At 40.3% G+C, this 23,028-nt stretch overlaps 1 protein-coding gene across 5 annotated transcripts in view; it reads left to right on the top strand.

The window, feature by feature from the left end:
• KHDRBS3 (KH RNA binding domain containing, signal transduction associated 3) overlaps nt 1-23,028 on the top strand; it is a 238,863-nt gene that overhangs the window by 189,965 nt on the left and 25,870 nt on the right. For 4 of the 5 annotated variants that reach the window (XM_077493375.1, XM_077493373.1, XM_077493374.1 and 1 more), the window contains one exon: nt 2,592-3,213. In XM_077493375.1, coding sequence (XP_077349501.1) covers nt 2,592-2,683 — 92 coding nt within the window. In that variant the 3' untranslated portion in view covers nt 2,684-3,213. Of the gene's footprint in view, nt 1-2,591; nt 3,214-4,157; nt 4,219-23,028 lie in introns of those variants that run through there. The other variant, XR_013277716.1, reaches the window with a different exon arrangement.

Consider the following 23,028-nt stretch of genomic DNA (forward strand, 5'->3'; position numbering starts at 1 on the left):
AATTGTTTTGAACTCTCGATGTTTCTTTGTAAATGTGCACATAACTTACACCCATACTTTTTAACTACAGTAGGTGCCCGCGATATTGTGTCAATCTCGCTGATAAAAGATTGACACCCTGGGAGCCCCATTGCGGGAGCCAGCGCCGAGCCGGCTCGCATCGGGAAAGGAAAAATGTCCTCATGCCCTCAACATAGGGGGTGGGTGCTTTGGGGAAGGGGGGTGCCCTGGATCCCCCCCACCTCAAAGCACCTTGTCCCCATGTTGATAAGGACAAGGGCCTCTACCTGACAACCCTGGCTGTTGGTTGTCTGGGTATGTGGACGGGGGGCTTATATTAAGGGGGCCCCCAGATCCCGGCCCCCCACCCTATGTGAATGAGTATGGGGTACATAGTACCCCTACCCATTCACCTGGGGAAAAAAGTGTACATAAAAAAAAACACAACACAGATTTTTAAAGTACTTTATTAGACAGCTCCGGGGGTCTTCTCGTCAGGCTCCTCCGCTATCTTCTGCTCTTTTACTAGCTCTTTTACTAGCGGAGGAGCCCGGCTTTCTTCTTCGTCGTCGCCGCCCTCCGGGGGTCTTCTTCTGACTTCGGGATCTTGTCCCGCTCTTCGGTTCTTCTTGCCGGGCCTCCACTATCTTCTTATAGCTCTTTTATTAGCGTTGGCCCAGGCTTGTCGCTGTCGCTGCCTTCTTCTTTTTCTTCTTCTTCTTCTCCTTCTTCTTCTACTTCTTCTCCTGGTACGGCTTGGGGGGGGGGGGGGGGGGCGCTCGCCTGTCCACAACCCCTTTCCTGACCGGCCGGGCTACGTGCTCAGATAAGGGTCTGGTATGAATTTTGGGGGGACCCCATGCCGTTTTTTCAGCGTAGGTGGTTCCCCTTAAAATCCCTACCAGACCTAAGGGCCTGGTATGCCCCTGAAGGCATGCAGGTCCCATTAGAGAGGTGACATTGTCGCTTATCTGTCACGCTCGCTACTATACGAAAATGAAATGAAAACGGGATCGTGCTGGTTAGAGAAGCCTGTCCCTGGGAACCAGCGCAATGGGATCGCGCTGGAAACACAATATCGGCGGCACCTACTGTATGTCTCGTATGCAATAAAAATCTTGTCAGTTTTATACCTATTGTTGAGTATTGAAATTACTTCTTCTCCTTTTTTGCTGGCACCCCCAAAAATGTCCCTTGTTCACACTTATCTACAGGGATGTTGTTGTCATTTTCTTGCTATTGTCACCTACCCATATTGCTACTTTCCAATATATTCATTTGATGTTAAGGTACTGTAGCATTTTTTTGTTGTTGTTGTTGTTGAGTCTCTTATTAGAAGAATGTAGCCCCTAACTTAAAGCGGAACTTAACTATATCTGAGTATCACAAACAGAAAGTTCTATTTATTAATTTTTGACATTCAAAGAAAATTCAACCATCCTTCCATGTCTTTATTTTGTTGAAAAATAACTTTTAAAAAAGCCCCCCCACTAACATTTCTAGCCATGGCCACCTTGAGTAAGAGCAGATGACTCCTGTAACATTTACTTCCTGTAATCCATCTGCCCTTAGCTCAGGCTTGCAGGCAGGAGGGCATGCTTAGCCGAGACAGCCCCTCCTCCTCTCACCCAGATAAAAGAAAAGAAAAAATTCCCATGAAGATTTCTGGGATGTATGACATAATTTTGGCCTAGACCAGAAACCAGGAAGCAACTAAAAGATTACAACAAGTAAATATAATATACCTTCCTATCTATTTCCTAAGACCCCCATACACACTATACAACTTTTGTTGTCTGAGTTCCTTTAGATTTACCAAAACCATGTAGTGCTGGGGCACTACATGAAAATTCTTTAGTGTGTATCCAGCTTAAGACTATCTAGCTTAAGACTATCAGCATAAAGAATAAAAATAGTTAATGCTGATCGAGAGAGTAAAGTTCCGCTTTAAGTGCTTGATTTGCAGTATCTACTTTAGTCTATCTACTTCTCGTCATGCCTTGCTTCCCTCCACTACCACCAAAAGTCTAAGCCCTTGTACACACGGTCGGACATTCCGACAACAAAATCCGTCGGGTTTTGTCCTACGAATTTTGTCCGAAATTTGCGTTGCCTACACACGGTCGGACAAAGTTGTCGGAAAATCCGATCGTACGTAACGTGATGACGTTATTTCGTTACAACGGGACTACGTTCAGGCTAGTAGCCAATAGCTTTGGTCTAGGAATTTGATCTGAGCATGCGTGGCACTTTGTCCGATCGGAATTCTCTACACACAATCGGACAAAGTCCGATCGGATCATGTTGTCGGAAAGTTTTATAGCCCAGCTCTAAAACTTTGTCCGTTGGATATTCCGACTGAAACAGTCCGATGGAGCCCACACACAGTCGGATTATCCGACAACGCGCTCCGATCGGACATTTTCCGTCGGAATGTCCGACCGTGTGTACAAGGGCTTAGAGGCCCAAAGAGACTTTTGTTTTCCCATATAGGGGTTTTGGTTTCATTTTATATTAAAAACAAATAGTTTTAATGTGAAGTTGTTTAACACTAACTAGAAATTGGTAAAACAATGAATTGTGTTCACCAGGGCAAGAAGATTGGTCAAACAACAGACATAAAGTCGTTTCTTCAAGAGCCACAAAAGGAGCCTTCAGAGATCAACCATATGCAAGATACTGATTGTACAGTGTGACGTGAATTAAACCTTCTCCAGCCCTGTTTACTGTTCAAAGTAATTTTTTCTACGAAAGCTCATTCCCTTTTTATTAAAACCGTTCTAAACCTGAATGGATGGACTGAAACTAAACCAATTTTTTTTCTTTTTATCATTGAAAAAAAAAAAAAAAAATGAACAAAAACATTGTAAACAAACCTTGTTATCTAGTCTGTATTTGAAAATAGGTGGTCAAAAGGATGAATTAACTATTAACTAGTGTTAAACCAGTTAGATTGACTAAACATGTTAATCCATTCATTAATATAAGCGTAACCTTTTTCTTTTATTTTAAAGGATTTCCTGAGAGACATTAATGCCGCTTTATTTTAACAGTTTGTTACTTTTTTCTTGTAAATCTGCATAAATGACAAAAACAAACGAAAAATCACAATTGCAAATAATGTCGTATCTTTTTGTAATAAGTCTTGAAATGTACTGTAGTGTTGAGCAAAATTTACTGTTGCTTAATACTAATAAACTTTTGAAAGAAAAAGTGTGTGTGAAATAGTAATTTATGAATTGTCCTAAAAAAAAAAAAAAAAAAATACATATAAATAGCGGTAAACTGAAAACAAAATCTAAAGCTGATACCTATAAATGGTTGACAAACACTCTATGGTTTGTCTTAAAATTTGGTATAAAAACTAAATATACTTTGACTATATGATGGTAGGATTTAAATGCTTGTCTAAAGGACTCAAATGGTATGGATTTGCTTAACTGCCACATTAAAACTATGCGGGAAAAAAAAAAAATAATGTATTTAAAATGGTTTTAAATTAGAGTCTGAGTTTTCTGGAAAAAATGTGACTAGTTTTGATTTTGTTGAGCATTTTTTCACTAGTGCAACTTTGGAATTTAAAAGAATTTTGGTTCCTAATTGAGAACTTCGAACCATGATGGGAACAAATAGCACAAAGCTTAAAAGACTCTCTGACTTGACTAATTGAGGTCGCTTTCATCCGTGGCAGAGGATGCGTAACCCTTAAAACGATCTTCGTTTGCAAAGGTAAATAAATCAAATAAAATTTTAATATTCATTAATTTCTCTTTAATATATAACCGATAAACAGGTGGAATTCAAACTAGTTACTTTTTTTCTTTTTTCTATTTCATTTGCTTTTTTTTTTTTTTTTGCTTTTTTTTTTTTTTTATTTAAGGCCCCTAAATTCTCATGTTAAACATTAATTTTTCATTAATCACTTTAAAAGCCTCGGTGTTCTATTTAAAAAAAATAATCTGTAAAATTTCATAACTAGCTGTTTGACAGTCATTTTGTCCCTAAACCTTAGTAATCAACAGAATTTAAAGTTATGAGCTAACACTTTTATTTCTGTGCTGTCCTTTAGTTTCAGTAGTCTTATTTGAAAAAAAACTGATTTAATTAAGGTGTGTTATGTTCTAATGTATTTTGTAATCAATATCTTTTCTTGCCAGGAAGCAGGTAAAACACTTGCTGAAGAACAGGACGGAAAACAATGAACATTAAAAAATTTTGGTAAGTGTTTTTTTTTTTTTTTTCGCAATAGCTGTCCATTACTGTGCTTATGGACACATTTTAAGTTTAATGTCATCCAAATTGATACTGAATTTTGAGTAACATAAAATTGAGAATATGCGTTGCTGATTCCGAATTTTAGAGTTTTTTTTTTTTGTGTGTCTGTGGGGGGGCGGGTAGGGGATTTAAAAAAAAAAAAGGCTTCTGGAAGAAAGAGACCAAAGGCTGTTGTGAAGGTTGCTCCTGCATTTTCCCTGAGCACCCTTAGCCCATGTACACAGGGTCGGAGATTCCGACAACCAAATCCGTCTGAGTAATTCCGACGGATTAATTCCGGAAGAGGTCCGGAAGTGATGTTGTATACACACGGTCGGACTAAATTGTCCGAAAATCCGATTGTACATAACGTGATGACGTTATTTCGGTATGACGGGACTACGTTTAGACTAGTAGCCAATAGCTTTGGCCTAGGAATTTGATCTGAGCATGCGTGGCACTTTGTCCGTCGGAGTAGGCTGCACATGATCGGAGTATGTCCGATAGGAACATTTTGTCCTAAAATTTTACCGGCAAGTTGGAAAACTTGGTCCGTCGGATATTCCGACGGAAACAGTCCGATGCAGACCACACACAGTCGGAATATCCGACAAAACGGTCCGATAGGAAACATTCCGACGGAATCTCCGACCGTGTGTACAAGGGCTTAGATTCAATGTCAGTGCCACTAACTCTCAGTTTTTATCTTAGTATCCCTGGTAGAATTTTTAAACTTAGTGTCTCAGTTTTATCACCCCATCATCTTGTCAGGCAGGGCAGTCAGGAGAGGTTCTGCACATTTTTGCATTTATCGTTTATCCATTTTTGATTTTCATTGACTTTAATGGGACTTCTGAGTTGGAAATTCCACATTTTAGAGGTTTGAGACTTTTTAAAGTTCGGATGGACAACAACTGGTTAAACTTTTTAGAAGTTTGTTTGTTACCTGTCAATTACCCTGACGAAAGGATCTACAAACGGGCATCTAAATAGGGCCTTCATTATTTTTTGTACATTTTCTGTACTTTTTGTAGTCTACTTAGGGGCTGATTTGCTAAAGGCAAACAGGCTTTTTACTTTTGCAAGGGAATTTTCACCAGAGGTTAGGGAATGAGGCAAAGCTCTCCTGACTTCCATCACCTAATCACGTGCAAGCAAAAATAATGTTTTCTTTTTTTTTCTTGCAGTAATTAGGTATTCTTTGCAAAGTGAAATGCCACCACATTTGCTAAACTTTGGGTAAATTTCTGTTGCAAAGAGCACAGTCATTTTACCGTAAAACATCCTCTTAGGCCGGCCATACATGGATTTAAATGTGTCTGGTTCAGCAGGGGCTGGATGAATTTCGATCCATGTATGGGCTGGCCACATGGTTTTTGCCCACAGTGATGCATTTTAATTTGCATTAAAATATTTTTTTTAGGGCTGTTACTAAACTATGTTAGTGCTCTAATAAAGAATATTCACTTGCTGGTTGGGAGTTTTGTATATAAGCGAAAGGTTACTTTTAATAATTATAAGTACCAATGGGGTAAGTTGCCAATTATCAGGTTTGAGTCATGGTTTAAATTTAGTCATTTGTACTTAGGAAGGCAACCAAATGAATATCTGTGAATACTGCCAAATCCACTGATTGTATTAGTAAGCTCAACTGCCCAACCATTTCTCCCCCAGAGGTGAACTGTTTTGGATGTTTCTCTGCCTCCTTTCCCTATGGCCTCCATAGGTGGTAGAATTCTCCATAGATGGTTTGTTTATATAACAATATTATTGCAATAAGGTAAGTAATAGTGTCAAATTTAATATACTATTAGCTTTTTGGCCAAATAATGTCATAATGGAATGCTTACAATGGAATTACAGTCTGACTGATTGTCAATATCAATCCCTGTGAAAGAGCGTGCAAAAGTTGGTTAATGTTGACCAAGTGCATTTTAACAGCTGTATGTCAAATTCATTATCCATCTTCAAAAATCTTTCACATTTTTCAACCTCCATATTAACAAACATTGTATATCAAGATACATGACCATGGGGTAATTTTCCTGGTGCAAAACATAGGTTGAGGCCTCAATATTTATTTGCAATACCGCTATTCCTTAGTTTGGTGTCTTACTCTAGTCTTACTCTAGTCTCACTACTTTGCTAATTTTCTCTGTTTTTGGCAAGTGCTTCCACAATATCCAGATTCCTATGGAGAGAACATTTAAGGCTTTTGAGTTTTGGAAATGCTTTTCTTTAAAGGTTGTCACCACTTTTCAAAGGTCAACCTACCCACATTTTATATTGTATTTATTGATGGACACTGGCTGAATCTTACTCCTCTTAGCCCTTGTACACACGGTCAGAGAATCTGTCGGAATGTGTCCTATCGGACCGTGTTGTCGGATAATCCGACTGTGTGTGGTATGCATCGGACTGATTCCGTCGGAATATCCGTCGGACCCAATTTTCCAACTTGTTGGAAATATTTTCCGACCAACTGGTTAGATCGGACATACTCCGATCATGTGTAGAGAATTTTGATCGGACCAAGTGCCACGCATGCTCAGATCAAATTCCTACATCAAAGCTATTGGCTACTAGTCTGAACGTAGTCCCATCGTAACGAAATTACGTCATCATGTTCTGAATGATCGGATTTTTTGACAACTTAGTCCGACCGTGTGTGCACAACAATTTCGGACAAGATCCGATGGACAGAATCCGACGGATTTGGTTGGCAGAATGTCGGACCGTGTGTACAGGGGCTTAAGGAATCTAAGTACAACATTGTAGCTGTTTCTCCACCTGCTCTCACATGGCCAATATGAAGATGTGGCTCATTTTCATCTTCCTGACTTTGGATAGATGATCATGAGAGCACAGCACCATAAATAGTTTTTGTAATGGCTACAGCAGCCATGCTTTGAATCTACAGTATATGAAGAAGAAGGGATCTCCCCGCTCCAGGAGCACACATGCAGGCTGTAAACTGTCTCTTCGGATGGGAAGCCACAGGTGCTGGCTATTACCACTAGCAATAGACGAAAAACAAGCTCTGGACTGCCGCACTCTTCAGAAGACCATTTTCTTTTATTGAAAAATCACATCACAGCTCAACAAACACAGCGAACAAGGAAAAATTGCTGACGTTTCACACTAGCTGTAGTGCTTATTCATAGCATGTTTTGCTATGAATAAGCACTACAGCTAGTGCGAAACATCAGCAAATTTTTCCTTGTGTTTGTTGAGCTGTGATGTGATTTTCCAATAAAAGAAAGTGGTCTTCTGAAGAGTGCGGCAGTCCAGAGCTTGTTTTTCGTCTGATGCTTTGAATCTATGATGGAGAAAGCAGCATGTGCATCAGCTCCGCGGCTCAAGCACAAGATTGAAATATCAGTTCCCACAGCAGTTAGCCTCTTAATTTATATTACCAATGTTTTTACAAGTGATTGCATATTATGTAGGGTTACATGGGGAGACATCTGTCTATAATTTGAGTCACTTCTGTTTCTTATGGGATAGGTTGGTTTCAAGGGCTTGTTTTAGCCTTCAAGTGTAACTGTAGGGGCTCTGTCACTTTGCTCATTCATTGAAAAAACAACCCCCCCCCCACCTGCTGATATATTTTAATACATGCTCCACTACCATTCCATTGGGTACCTTGGAAAATACCTGGAACTTCAGTATATTGGGGAGCATTTGACCACTTTTCCTCCCGTGATACAGTAATGGGGTTTGAGTGGCCAGTCATCAGACCCAAACACTGTCAAGTGAGGAAAGCAAGGATGTCCTTAACCCTGTATAAGCAAAAGAGGTTTTTTTTTTTTTTTTGGGACTTTAAATGAGACATATGTGACCATACATTTCCATCCCCGAATCTGGTACATAAAAAGGAGGGTTGGGACTTTAGATGAGGTGTGTCTGAAGAGGCTCAACAATGAAACAATGTAATACGGATGTGTTTATTGTCTAAAACACACAGCAGTAGCATGCAGCATTGAGTACATGCAAATATAGTAAACACGTAAAAATCATGTTGCAAACCATAAACATGCAAATATTGACTTATAATGGCATTGTTACAAAGGTGATCTTCCAAGAGATGGAATCTTTAAAACCCAAGGTTTTGTCCTGAAAGTAAAACATATTGCATCTGTATAATCCCGACGCATTTCATCATGTCATAATGCCACTCTTCAGGGACAGATGCGTGATAAATTAAATCTGCAAAAAGACATGGACATATCACATAATGTCTAAACATGAAACCAAAAAACGGGAAACAGTGACGTGTTGATGTAGATATCGATCTCCTAGATGACTTACTTATTGGCAGCATGTGAGGGTATTTAAGCTGGAGAACATGGGCTAGTATAATTGTATGCCCCGGGAGCTGAGGTTAGGCCCATGGTAGAGACTTATCCAAAGCAACTTGGAGCTGTGATAGCCACAAAAGGCGGCTCTACATAGTATTGGCTTTAGGGGGGGTGAATAGTTATGCACATTGACTTTTTTTTCTGTTATTTTGTCCTATTTGTTGTTTGCTTCACAATAAAAAAAAAAAAAAAATCTTCAAAGTTGTGGGCATGTTCTGTAAATTAAATTATGCAAATCCTCAAACAATCCATGTTAATTCCAGGTTGTGAGGCAACAAAACACGAAAAAAATGCCAAGGGGGGGGGGGGTGAATACCTTTGCAAGGCACGGTACTTCTTGGTTACTGCTTTGTTTTCCACCATAATTGCAAAGATCGGATGGGTGTTGAGGGTCGCGGCACATGCTCAGCCTGGTCATAATTAAATTGATTACATTCATTGTAATGAAAAGAAAACCTTTGCAATTGATCACTTCTGTGTCCTCACCTATCTGCTATGTTCTACATGTATGGCAATGAGCTGGATTATTATAAGTTTTTTTTGAATAATGGTCATTAAAACAATTTAATTCAATATATGACTTCCATATAACTTCCTTGCTTGCAGATCTAAGGTATGTTTTTTTTTTTTTTGTAAATATGTGGAAAGCACAGAACTTTAAGAACTTAACCTCAAGGAAATTTCCCATGAGGCAGTCTGGCTGCTGCATTATTTTGTATTGTGCCAGCAAGATTTCTATCACATTTTCCATTAGCACTGCTATAATAATGCTTGCAAGGTTTCAGGAGTCATCTCTGGCTTTTCATTTCACTAAAATCCAGAAGAAGCCCAGTATATTTATATCTTTCTCCCTTCTGCATTTAGGGTTGAAGTATTCTCTTTAAAATAAAAAACTGCCATCATTTTGAGTATATCCCATTGCTGAAATTCCAGTGTTATCATACTTAAGCTGTCATTTGTATCTTTTTTTTTTTTTTTCCCCTCTCGTGTCTTGATGTTGTATTGTAAAGGACGATGGGACCACTTGAATCATGAGGTGAAAATCATGATCCAAGCAATCTATGATAGGAAAAGAGACTTTCGCTTTTCCTTCTTTCTTAAAGCAGATTTAAAGCGGTTGAATTTTTTTTTTTTTGCTCACCTGCAAAGGAAAAGGCATAATGAGCTAGTATGCACCTCATACTAGCTCATTATGAAATACTTACCTTAGAACGAGGCCCCGGAATCTGTCCCGATCCACGCCGAGGGAGCTGACATGTTCCCTCAGCGTTTCTTCCGGGTATCGCGACTCCGGAGCCGCAATATCGTCACTCCCACGCATGCGCACAGGAGATTTCTCTCCAGCAGGGTCCGGCGTCTGCCGGGTTTCCAGCCGGGAATCCCCTGTGCGCATGCGCCGCTGCAGTCAGCGGTGCATTGCGAGGGGAATATCTCCTAAACTGTATAGGTTTAGGAGATATTTTTTTTTTACCTACAGGTAAGCCTTATTATAGGCTTTCCTGTAGGTAAAAGTTCCCAATTTGACTATACAACCCCTTTAAAGTATAAGTTCAACTTTGTAAAAAAGAAAAAAAAAAAAGAATAAATGCATATCACTTTGCAGGTAAAAAATAAATAAGAAATGTGCATTTATTTTTAATTTTTTTCACTAGGAGCCGGCAAAAAATTACACCCACGATCAGCAGATCACGGGTGCAATGCAGGACTCCTGAAGACTGTCAGTGAAAGCTGGCTGCTCATACCTTATAAGGACAGGCAGTTACACAATGACAGGAAGAAACAATGAACTACCAGAGCGCTCAACAGCGCCCTGGTAGTTCATTGAGAACTAGAAGCCAACAGCGGCAAAGGCTGTAGGTACTTGTAGTTCTCCCATTCGCAGAACTCTGTGAATGAAGGACACAGTGGGGTGGGCAGAGCCCAGCATAGACACATTTTTTTTTTAAGTTGTGACAATGAATTCAGGGAGAAGATCCCCGGCTCACTGTCACTAGAGGGGGCAGGTCAGGGAGTGGTTGCAGCAGTGGGAACATGTTACACGTTCCATCCTAAAAATGGGTGGAGCATGTAACATGTTCCCAAAGGTGAACTTATCCTTTAAATACATGCAATAAAATGTAATCACGATGATAGACCTCATTTACAAGGGTGGGTGAAGGGTGTAAAAATATGTGCAAGCAACAATGGCCAGCTGCCATGTTGGCACACAAGGCCATTGTTGCGGCACTGCTCAAATGTTACCACTTGTTACATCTGGCAGGTAGTACCACCACCAAAAGCAACCAATTCAAGTGCATAGGGACACGCTGGAAAAGCTGGGGAATGCTGCACTAAAATCATATTATTAGTACAGCAGCTCTGACCGGAGTGGTTTGTTTTTATTTCCTTCAAACCGCTGGGTTGAAGGGAAAAAAAAAACACTAGTGATGTGTATCAGGCTTAAAACAGGGTATACAAAAAAACAGGACAGTTTTTTTTAATTCTACCAGCGGGTTGAATGAAAAAAAAAATTGGGTTCTCCCGCTCTACAAGACCCTGGTCCGGCTGCACCTGGAGTATTCTGTCCAGTTCTGGGCACCAGTCCTCAGGAAGGATGTACTGGAAATGGAGCGACTACAAAGAAGGGCAACAAAGCTAATAAAGGGTCTGGAGGATATTAGTTATGAGGAAAGGTTGCGAGCACTGAACTTATTCTCTCTGCAGAAGAGACGCTTGAGAGGGGATATGGTTTCAATTTACAAATACCGTTCTGGTGACCCCACAATAGAGATAAATCTTTTTTTGCAAAAGGGAGTTTAACAAGACTCGTGGCCACTCATTAAAATTTGAAGAAAAGAGGTTTAACCTCGCACTACGTAGAGGGTTCTTTACTGTAAGAGCAGCAAGGATGTGGAATTCCCTTCCACAGGCGGTGGTCTCAGCGAGGGGCATCAATAGTTTCAAGAAACTATTAGATAAGCACCTGAATGACCACAACATACAGGGATATACAATGTAATACTGACATATAATCACACACAAAGGTTGGACTTGATGGACTTGTGTCTTTTTTCAACCTCACCTACTATGTAAGAGATCCCCACATCTACACAAACAATGTGGATTCAGGGATATCTGGAAAAAGCCCTTTAAAAACTTTCTGTTCTTAGAAGGCTTCACTGTACCATACAATGGTTCCGTTTATCCCTTCTCAGCGTATCTTTAAAGGTTACACTTTTCTATGGGGTTTCAAGCCCTACTCCATATCTGTCCTACATGCCTTAAGTTATGAATGTACAGTTGACCACTGGGGCAATAAAGAATAATTTACATGGACTCTACCCACTATCACCAATGAGGAATAATCCTCTCCTTTTGGGTGTGAATGGGCTCTAATTGTTGTTCTTGTGCAGCGCTACTAAGTCACAAACAGGGCCCCCAACATGGCTGCTCACATGTATATATCATATTACAAACTATACACAAAAATTAGTTGTTTAACCACTTCAGCCCCGGAAGATTTTACCCCCTTCCGGACCAGAGCACATTTTTGTAATTCACCACTGCGTCGCTTTAACTGACAATTGAGTGGTCGTGCGCCGTTGCACCCAAACAAAATTGATATGCGTTTTTCCCCACAAATAGAGCTTTTTTTGGTGGTATTTGATCACCTCTGTGTTTTTTTTTTTTTTTTGCACTGTAAACAAAAAAAGAGCGACAATTGTGAAAAAAACACAATATTTTTAACTTTTTGCTATAATAAATATCCCCCAAAAATATATAATTTTTTTTTTTCCTCAGTTTAGGCCGATATGTATTCTACATATTTTTGGTAAAAAAAAAAAAAATCACAATAAGCATATATTGATCGATTTGCACAAAAGTTATAGCGTCTACAAAATTGGGGATATTTTTATGGGATTTTTATTATGAATTCTTTTTTTACTAGTAATGTCGGCGATCTTTTATTTTTATCAGGACTGAGACATTATGGCGGACACATTGAAAACTTTTGACACATTTTTGGAAACATTGGCATTTATACAGCGATCAGCGCTATAAAAATGCATTGATTCATGTAAAAAATGTCACTGGCAGGGAAGGGGTTAAACATTAGGGGGCGATGAAGTGTTCCCTCTCTGTGTTCTAACTTAAGGGAGGAGGGGACTGTCTAGGTGAGATGAACAGACGATCAGTCACTTCTCCCCTCAGAGAACCAGAAACACACACAGATCCTGGTTCTCGGTGTGTCACCAGCAATCGTGGGAGCCCGGCTGGTGATCGTGGCCGCTGGACACTCCCATCGGCTCTGAGGGCGAATCGACCTTACATAACATTGTTTCGCCCTGGCCGTGCCATTCTGCGGCTGGTCGGCAAGTGGTTAAGAAGACAACGCACTGCATTGATAAGGTTATTTACGTTAAAAAAATATTGTGTCTCTGTGACCATGAGATGCCAGCAATGCACCGTGCTAAGTTATCTTTCATGAGCAATGTCGTTATATTTGTCCTCTAAATAGAAGTGGTAATATTTTTATTTGCAATAGTAATTTATGTTTGGATGCATACATACAAGGCTTGCCCATTTTAATCAACAAGCCACTGCGCCTTACCGTCACAAAGTGATTTTAAAAGCTGTTTGTTATTTATACAAGGACATACAGGTGATTGGTTTTTTGGAAGACGCTCATTCCCGATAATAGGAAACCATGTTCATGCTAGCTTTGGATTTGCATAATTGTAGCGTGGGTACATTCATTTAAAGAGTAAATCCAGGTTCCTTCATTGGAACCACAGCAATAGCAAGTATCTTGATAAATACAGTCTATTTCATTCTACATCTATAGTTTGGTTCCCACCTCTTTTAGCATCTCATCTACATTACCAATGGACCTGTCCTATGTTCTTCCCCTCTTTCTTCCTTGGATTCCCCTCAAAAATCTTTAGACTTGTGCTCCAAGTTTGGTAGACCTATCCTATGATCACTGTTTGTTTTGTTTTTTAGTTTTTTTGTTTTTTTTCAGTACAACGTTTTCCACCTTCTCACTACACTCTTCAACTAATGCCTAGAGAAAAGTCAATTACTACACAGCAAAGCAAACAGTCTCACCGAACTAAAACAATTGCTAATGCATTATATCATAATTCCGTCTAAGCCCTTGTACACACGGTCGGAGATTCCGACAACCAAATCCATCGGATTTTGTCCGACGGATTTTGTCCGAAACTGTTGCATACACACGGTCGGACTAAGTTGACGGAAAATCCGATGTGATGACATTATTTCATTACGACGGGACTACGTTCAGGCTAATAGCCAATAGCTTTGGTGTAGGAATTTGATCGGAGCATGCGTGGCACTTTATCCGATCGGAATTCTCTACACATGATCGGAGTATGTCCGATCGGAGCATTTTGTCGGAAAATTTTACCAACAAGTTGGAAAACTTGGTCCGTCGGATACTCCGACGGAAACAGTCAGATGTAGACCACACACAGTCGGAATATCTGACAAAATGGTCCGACCGTGTGTACAAGGGCTTATACCTGCTGAAACCCGTGGGAAAAGCCTGTAGGAAACAATATAAACAATTTTTAGAAGCTGACAATACTAATACTATAAATTACTCTCATTAAAGTGGAAGTAAACCCATCGATTTAAACAGTTAAAAAAAAAAAGGCATGCCGGGAATGCTAACTGCACATTGGCTGTGCTCTCAGCCAAACTATCAAACCATCCAATGGCTGGTGTCATAACGAATCACATGTGCAGCACCATAGCAGTTGAAGATTAAACAGAAGCAAAGATGGCAGCTTCCTTGGCTGAAAAACGACAGAGGAGTTTACTTCCACTTTAATTGACTATTGGTTTACACTTATTTCAGTTCTCTTCATATTTTGGAGCCCTGGCTACATTATGTGCATCCAACCATAGACATCAATAGTGTACAGCAGCCAGTCTCAACCAGGGTTACGTGGAACCCTAAGGTTCTTCCAGCGATAGCTAGAGGTCTCTTGCACTGTTGTTGATTGACCTCCTATCTGATGGTGTCTGCAAAGCTCCAGGGCCAGTGACACTTGATAAAGCGACCAGTATGACACCAATGATCTTTTTAGCTATGTTTAAGGGTGCCATTCTGACCATCATTGTAAAGCCTCATACACACGATCGGATTGTTGGCCAACAAAACCGTAAAATTGTATCCGAAGGGCATTGGCTAAAAATTGTCTTGCATACACATGGCCACACAATTGTTGGCCAACAATTACAAACCTAGTGACGTACTATGTTGTTTTTCAGCTCTTTAGCGCCACCCTTTGGGCTCCTTCTGCTAATTTTATGTTATTAGAAGTTTGGTTTGGTTAGCACTTTTCATTTCACACTTGTCAGTTCACACTTTTCCTCTCGCGCTATTCAGTTCATTTCTGAACGGCCGTTCGTCAACCAGCCATGTTGCGGAATTGGAGGAGATAACATGTTATTTATTATTGGCCTTGGAGCTATTGCTTTGACATTATTTTTTTGGTCGAATGATGATTTGATTTGGTATATCTTCTATATTTTTGGATGCATAGAACGCACTTTTTGGTTAAGTTCTATTGGCAGATATCATGTCTAATTTTCTTTGTTTTCTTTTTTTAATGCACAATAAAAAGATTGTGGAGAATAATATTGGCTATGTGTTTTACTTCAAATGACAGGTTGGGAGTAGGCAGTTACATTTAAAAAAATACAATGTAAAATGTTGTGGTGTAAATGGTGTTGTGGTAACTTGACCCAAAAAAAAAAAAAGTATAATAATATTATTCTTGATATCACTAGAAAAAAAAAGCTTTGGGAAATTCGTTTACAATAACTCCATCAGTATCACCAGCAAAGCAGCTTCATTATTATCCCATTAAAGAAGAAGAGAATTGTGAGCTGCATTTCGAGATTTCATAATTTGCAGCATCACGAATGTTAATTCTCCATTACGAACGCTAGTTTACAAGACCGACCGCTTATGGCTCATCCTTCCTTCTGAGCATGTGTGTTTGTACTTTGGACTTTTGTCCAACGGACTTGTGTACACACGCTCAGAAAATCCGACAACAGACATTTGTTGGTGGCAAATTTGAAAACCTGCTAGCCAACATTTATCGGCAGAAAGTCTGACAACAATTGTCTGATGGAGTGTACACATGGTCGAATTTTACTCCAACAGCCTGACATCGAACATTTCCCGTTGGAAAATCTGATCGCGTGTACGAGGCATTAGGGTTTCATTCTTCCTATTGACTGCCAACATACAGGGCATTTGTTCAAATGAACCCCAGTTAATTCTTTTAGTAATGATTCCTCGAGACCTGAAAATAATTTTAGGGTTCCTCTGGGGAAAAAAATCTTTAGAATGGCTGGTCTACAGTCTCTATAAAGTCATCAAACCGATACCACCACTCTCCTTCTAACAGCAGAGTATTCATTGAGTCTTCTCCCGACATCTAAATCAAGATTTTCCATGGGCCTGCCCCCCAAGTCACCAAAAGCCCCATACACACTATCAGATTGTCTGCTGAGTTTTTCCTTCAGATTTACCAAAACCATATAATATGAGGACAAACCTTAGGAGTTTCAATGTGTATGCAATCAGGCAGGCCCTTCTACTACATGGTTTTGGTAAATCTGAAGGAAAAATTCAGCAGATAATCTGATCGTGTGTATGGGGCTTAACCCTACCTTACAGTACATAGTTACATAGTTGGTGAGGTTGAATAAAGACACAAGTCCGTCAAGTCCATCCTGTGTGTGTGCTTTATGTTTATATTACATTGTATATCCCTGTATGTTGTGGTTGTTAATATGCCTATCTAGTAGTTTTTTTTTTTTAATTATCGATGCTCCCCGCTGAAACCACTGCTTGTGGAAGAGAATTCCACATCCTTGCTCTAACGGTAAAGAACCCTCTACGCAATTTAAGGTTAAACCTCTCTTCTAATTTTAGTGAATGGCCAGGTGTCTTTTTAAATTCCCTAGCGTGAAAGAGTTTTATCCCTATTGTGGGGTCACCACCAGTACGGTATTTGTACATTGAAATTATATCCCCTCTCAAGCGTCTCTTCTCCAGAGAGAATAAGTTGAATGCTTGCAGTCTTTTCCCATAGCTGAGATCCACCAGACCCTTTATTAGCTTTGTTGCCCTTCTCTGGACCCTCTCCAGCTCCAGCACATCCTTAATGAGGACCTCGTACTTCAGGAGCGGCCGGACCAGAGCCTTGTAAAGTAGGAGAATTATCTTTTTATCTCTGGAGTGGATCCCCTCTTTAATGCATGCCAATATTTGGTTGGCTTTTTTTGCAGCAGCCTGGCATTGCATTCCATTGCTGAGCCTATCATCTACTAGGACCAGGGGCGGACTGACCATTAGGCCACTCGGGCACTGCCCCCGTGCCCACTAGGGGGCCCCATCAGGGTTGCCAGCCTCAGTAAAACCAGGGACAGTATGTAAAAACCTGTGTTTTTTTTACATCTGTCTCTGAAATGTCCCTTACCGACATCCTTTTGGTCTAAAAATCCAGAGATTATAGCTGCCCCACCTCTCCAGTACCTTCTCAGCCAATAGAAACATGTCTGTGTATACTGTGTGATTGTATACTATGTGTGTGTATATACTGTTTGTTTTGATCTTCTTGCAAGGTTTCCACATCCTGCATAGTTATTGCCCTGCTGATCTTAGTATTGTCTGCAAATACTGAGATTGAACTGTTTATCCCATCCTCCAGATGGTTTATGAATAAATTAAATACCCTACTATACCCTATCCTATTACATTTTCTCTCTCTCTCTCTCTTTTTTTTCCCCTTTTTTCCCATTTTCTTATCTCTCTCTTGAGAATACAAGGCCTGTATTTTGTTTAATCTATGATAATATTGCAGTATAGCCTGTTGAGACTTGTGCAATAAATTTACACTCTTCAATATTAAACTCAACCCCACCAGTAATCTTACAGATTGTGTACCACCTTAGCTTCTTCTTCAACCCCCAGTGAATATAAGCTAATCAATGCAATCTTTTCTACATCATTGCAATCTTTGCTCTACAAAAACCCTTTTCTGCTATGCTTATATTGTTATGTAACCTACTTTGTACTTTCTTTATTGTCTAAAAAACACCTTCACCTTTATTACATGGCCATGCCATCTAAGACATTAGCTTTTTATATAAGCATCTCTAATTGGTAAAATGTATTCTTGAAATTGGACTATTTAGGGGCCCAAGCAAATTACACAAGCAGCATTTTAAAAATGCACACTTTTTTTAGTACAAAATGTTAAAAAAAAAAAACCTTATACAAGACGCCACATCTATTTCATTTGTGAATCTATTTAACCACTTAAGCTCCAGACCATTTGGCTGGCCAAAGACCAGAGCACCTTTTGCGATTCGGCACTGCGTTGCTTTAACTGACAATTGCGCGGTCATACGACCTGGCTCCCAAACAAAATTGATGTCCTTTTTTTTTTCCCCACAAATAGAGATTTATTTTGGTGGTATTTGATCACCTCTGTGGTTTTAATTTTTTTGCGCTATAAACAAAAAAAGCGTCAATTTTGGAAAAAAAAACATTATTTTTTACTCACTTTAGGCGGATACATATTCTTCTACATATTTTTAGTAAAAAAAATCGCAATAAGCGTTTATTGATTAATTTGCGCAAAAGTTATAGCGTTTACAAAATAGGGGATAGTTTATGATATTTTTATTAATATTTTTTTTTATCAGTAATGGCGGCGATCAGCGATTTTTATTGTGACTGCAACATTATGGCGGACAGATCGGACACTTTTGGCGCGATTTTGGGACCATTCACGTTTATACAGCGATCAGTGCAATTAAAATGTAAAGCACTGCATAAATTGAAGGCGCTATATAAATCCTGAATAATAATAATAATAATAATAATAGTAATAAAAAATGCATTGATTATTGTGTAAATGTGACTGGCAGTGAAGGGGTTAACCACTAGGTGGCGCGGTAGGGGATTAAGTGTGTCTTAGGGAGTGATTTAACTGTGGGGGGGAGGAGCTGTGTGTAACACAACATTGATCACTGTTCCCAATTACAGGGAGCGGTGATCAGTGTCCTGTCACTAGGCAGGGTTGTTTACTAGGAAATGCTAGGAAATGCTTGTTTACATTAGCATTTCCCCGTACTTTCTCTCTGTGAAATGCTCGCGGGTAGCATGACAGACATCGAGTCCGCGGGACCCGTGATCACGCTCATGAATCCCCACAAGGGCAACGTACAGGTATGTGAATCTGCATGTACGTGCCCTTCTGCCGCAGTATATCTGCATGAGGTGGTTCAGGAAGCAGTTAATTAGCAAGAACTTTGTGCAGAAAAGATTTTGTTCAAAAAGGCCAATTAAAACACTTAAGGGTAATGCAGGAACAAGAAACGGGGGTGGAACAATACTTATTAAGTAAGATGCAAGTAAATTATCTCTTGGTGGGTCTGGAAGAAACTGACTTGAGGAGGGTTGGAGCAAAAATTCCTCTTCTTATACTGGCTAGGTCAGTATGGAAGGAGGCAAAAAACAGACAGGATTTATTGATATCCCGTCAGAAACTGCTTTGTGGAATAACCCAAAATTTGAACATTTATGCCGCATACACACGACCAAATTTTCTGGCAGAAAAGGTCTGATGGAATAATTCCATCGGATATTACGATCGTGTGTGGGCTTCATCTGACTTTTTTTCCTTCAAAAATTCTGACAGACCTAGAAATAGAACATGCTTCAAATTTGTCCGACGGAATCAATTTCTATCGGGAAAACCATTCGTCTGTATGCTGGTCCGACGGACCAAATACGACGCAAAGGCAGTTATTGGCTACTGGACTTCCTTTTCTAGTCCCGTCGTATGTCATCACGTGTGTGGGCAAGTCCGTTCATTTGGAAGCCCAACGTAACTCCGTCGGAACTCTGTCGGGAAGACCATCGGACCATCCGGTCGTGTGTACGCGGCATTAGAGGCATTTGAAGATTTTGGGAACAGAAATAGGTAACAACAATTGAACAGATATATAGATATATGATAAAAATACAATACGACCATACGAGAACTTGTGTAAACAATATAGCCTCTCGAGTAGATAGTTCTATAAGTATTTGCAGCTTCGATATGTATTACAGGCACAGTTTGGAGGGGAGGAATTTAAAATATCTAAATCTCCTCTTAGCCCTTGTACACACGGTCCGACATTCCGACAACAAAATCCATCAGATTTTTTCCGACGGATTTTGTCCGAAACTGGTATTGCATACACACGGTCGGACAAAGTTGTCGGAAAATCCAATCGTTCGGAACGTGATGCCATTATTTAGTTACGACGGGACTACATTGCGGCTAGTAGCCAATGTCCTTGGTCTCGTAATTTGATCTGAGCATGCGCGGCACTTTGTCCGATCGGAATTCTCTACAAACGATCGGATCATGTTGTCGGAAATTTTTTATATCCAGCTCTCAAACTTTGTTGGTCGGACATTCCGACGGAAAAAGTCAGATGAAGCCCACACACGGTCGGATTATCCGACAACGCGGTCCACTCGGATATTTTCCGCTGGAATGTCCGACCGTGTGTACAAGGGCTTATAGGGATCCTGAAAACACAGGGACCAAAGGGATTAATATCTAAACTATATTAACACTTATTACAAAGTAAAATATGCGGTGAACCACTGGCGGCAAGGGATAAATGGCAGGTAGCCCTTCCAGATATGACAGATCAGGAGTGGGATGAAATCTGCTCCTCTCATTTGAAAGGATCCCCAGCAATGAATAATGGGATAATTCAGCTAAATATAATACATCAGCCTTACCTTGGTCCAAATAGGTTGTATAAAATGAAGAGAATGTCTGCACCAAACTGTACATGATGTAGGCGGGAGGTTGCAGATTTTCTCCACCTAATGTGGTACTGTGGGAATATAAGGGGATACTGGCAACAAGTTGTCAATAAACTGGAAAAAGTTATAAATAGACCCATAATAGATACAATTGAAGTATGTTTACTGGGATTATTATTACAAGAGGAGAGATGGTCCAGATACACCAAGATATTTTTGCAAGAGGTATTATTTTTGGCACGAAAACTGATACTGGAAAAATGGATCCAGCCAATACCACCGACACTTAGCCATTGGGTGAGAGCAAGTAAATCAGGTCCTACTACATGAGAGAATAATGTATGAGCAAAAGGGAAATGTACAAAAATATGAAAATATATGGTCAAAGCAGAGGAGATCGTATTTAAAGAGGAAGTAAACCCTTCCAAACAACTTGGACCTATAGGTAAGCCTAGATTAAGGCCGCGTACACACGGGCGGACTGTTCGCCCAACTTTGTCCGCTGAACAGTGTTTGGGCGGACAGTCCGCTCGTGTGTGGGCTTTCAGCGGACAGTTTCAGCGGACAGTTGGACGGACAAGGTTTTTCGGAATTTCCAAAAAACTGTCCGCTGAAACCTTGTTTCAGCGAACAGCCCGCTCGTGTGTAGGCTTGTTCGTCAAACAAAGTTGCGCGCATGCTCAGAAAGGATTTTCACGCCGAAAGCTATAATGCAGTGTATAGGACGTCGTATTTTTCGTCCCGTCGTACGTGCTGTTCACGTCATCGCGCACGGTTTCAGCAAACTGTTCGTTCGTCGTGTGTGGGCATGTCCGTCCATGCTAATTTTGAGCGGACTGTTTGCTGAAACTGTTGGACGGACAAAGTTGGGCGAACAGTCCGCGCGTGTGTACGCGGCCTAAGGCTTACCTGTAGGTCCAAGCAATATCTCCTAAACCTATATGGTTTAGGAGATATTTGCCCGAAAATGGGCACCGCTGTCTACGGCGCATGCGCCGTAGACAGCGGCGCGCAGGCGCACTAAATGCGGCAAATCCAAGAATGGATTTGCCATATTTGTCGACTCCCGTGCGCATGCGCGGGAGTGACGTCATCGCGGCTTCGCCGTATGACAGCGGCGGAGCTGCGAGGCGCGACTCCCGTGCGCATGCGCGGGAGTGACGTCATCGCGGTTGCGCCGCTGTGATTCGTCGGAGCTGCGAGACGCCACAAGCAACATGGATGTGGCGGACTACAGGGGACAGCGGCGACTTCGCTGGCTCCTGTGTCAGGTAAGTGACACATAATGAGCTACTATGCGATGCATAGTAGTCCATTATGCTTTACCTTTGCAGGGAAAAAAAGAGGAAGTAAACCCATCAGGGTTTACTTCCTCTTTAACTATGGATATAGGAGTATATGAAAATAATGTATAGTGTGAATAATAGGTGGAAGAAAAGGGTGACCATAGTATGGATGTGAGGGAATGGTATGAAAGTTATAAGAATGGGTGAAGATGAAAAAGGAAGTGTATGTAAATTTTTAAGATACTAAAGTGAAACAAAATGAAAAATTATGTAAATTAATATGTAAGAAAAAATTGTAATAAAGAGTATTGAAAAAAAAATTCGATAAAAGTACACTTTTTTTAGAATAAAATTTTAGAAAACTTTATACAAGACACCAAATCTATTTCATTTGCAAATCTATTTAATTAGCAAGCACTTTGTGCGGAAAAGATTTTGTCAAAAAATACCATGTGGTCAGAAGTTACATAGTTACATAGTAGGTGAGGTTTAAAAAAGACACAAGTCATTGGCTAAATTATATTTCTTGTTGGAAATCAGATTTCTATTTGGATTGTATCCAGCTAAAATTTAACTCTTAGCCCTTGTACACACGGTCGGAGATTCCGACGGAATGTGTCCGATCGGACCGTTTTGTCGGATATTCCGACTGTGTGTGGTCTGCATCGGACACACGGTCGGAGATTCTGACAGACCAAGTTTTCTAACTTGCCGGTAAAATTTTCCGACAAAATGCTCCAATTGGACATAATCCGATCATGTGTAGACTACTCCGACAGACAAAGTGCCACGCATGCTCAGATCAAATTCCTAGGCCAAAGCTATTGGCTACTAGCCTGAACGTAGTCCCGTCGTAACGAAATAACGTCATCACGTTATGTACAATCGGATTTTCCGACAACTTTGTCCGACCGTGTGTATGCAACATCACTTCCAGACCTCTTCCTGAATTAATCCGTCGGAATTACTCCAACGGATTTGGTTGTCGGAATCTCCGACTGTGTGTACAAGGGCTTACAGTTTATGATGGATGTATGATAACGTGACCATGTACTGTAACCCATTTTGTTCAGTGTATTTAAGCACTTCAGGTGGCACTGAATAGAACTAACCATTATTCGCAAGGAAATTGTATTGGAATCTCATCTGGATGCTTTTCTACTGTGTATTTTTTCGAATATTGTTTAATAAAAGTGATTGAAACTAAAAAAGACACAAGTCCATCAAGTCCAACCTATGTGTGTGATTATATGTCAGTATT

This window comes from Lithobates pipiens, unplaced genomic scaffold (assembly GCF_037356315.1).
Source record: "Lithobates pipiens isolate NorthernLeopardFrog02 unplaced genomic scaffold, aLitPip1_a1.2 Scaffold_19, whole genome shotgun sequence".
Taxonomy (NCBI): domain Eukaryota; kingdom Metazoa; phylum Chordata; class Amphibia; order Anura; family Ranidae; genus Lithobates; species Lithobates pipiens.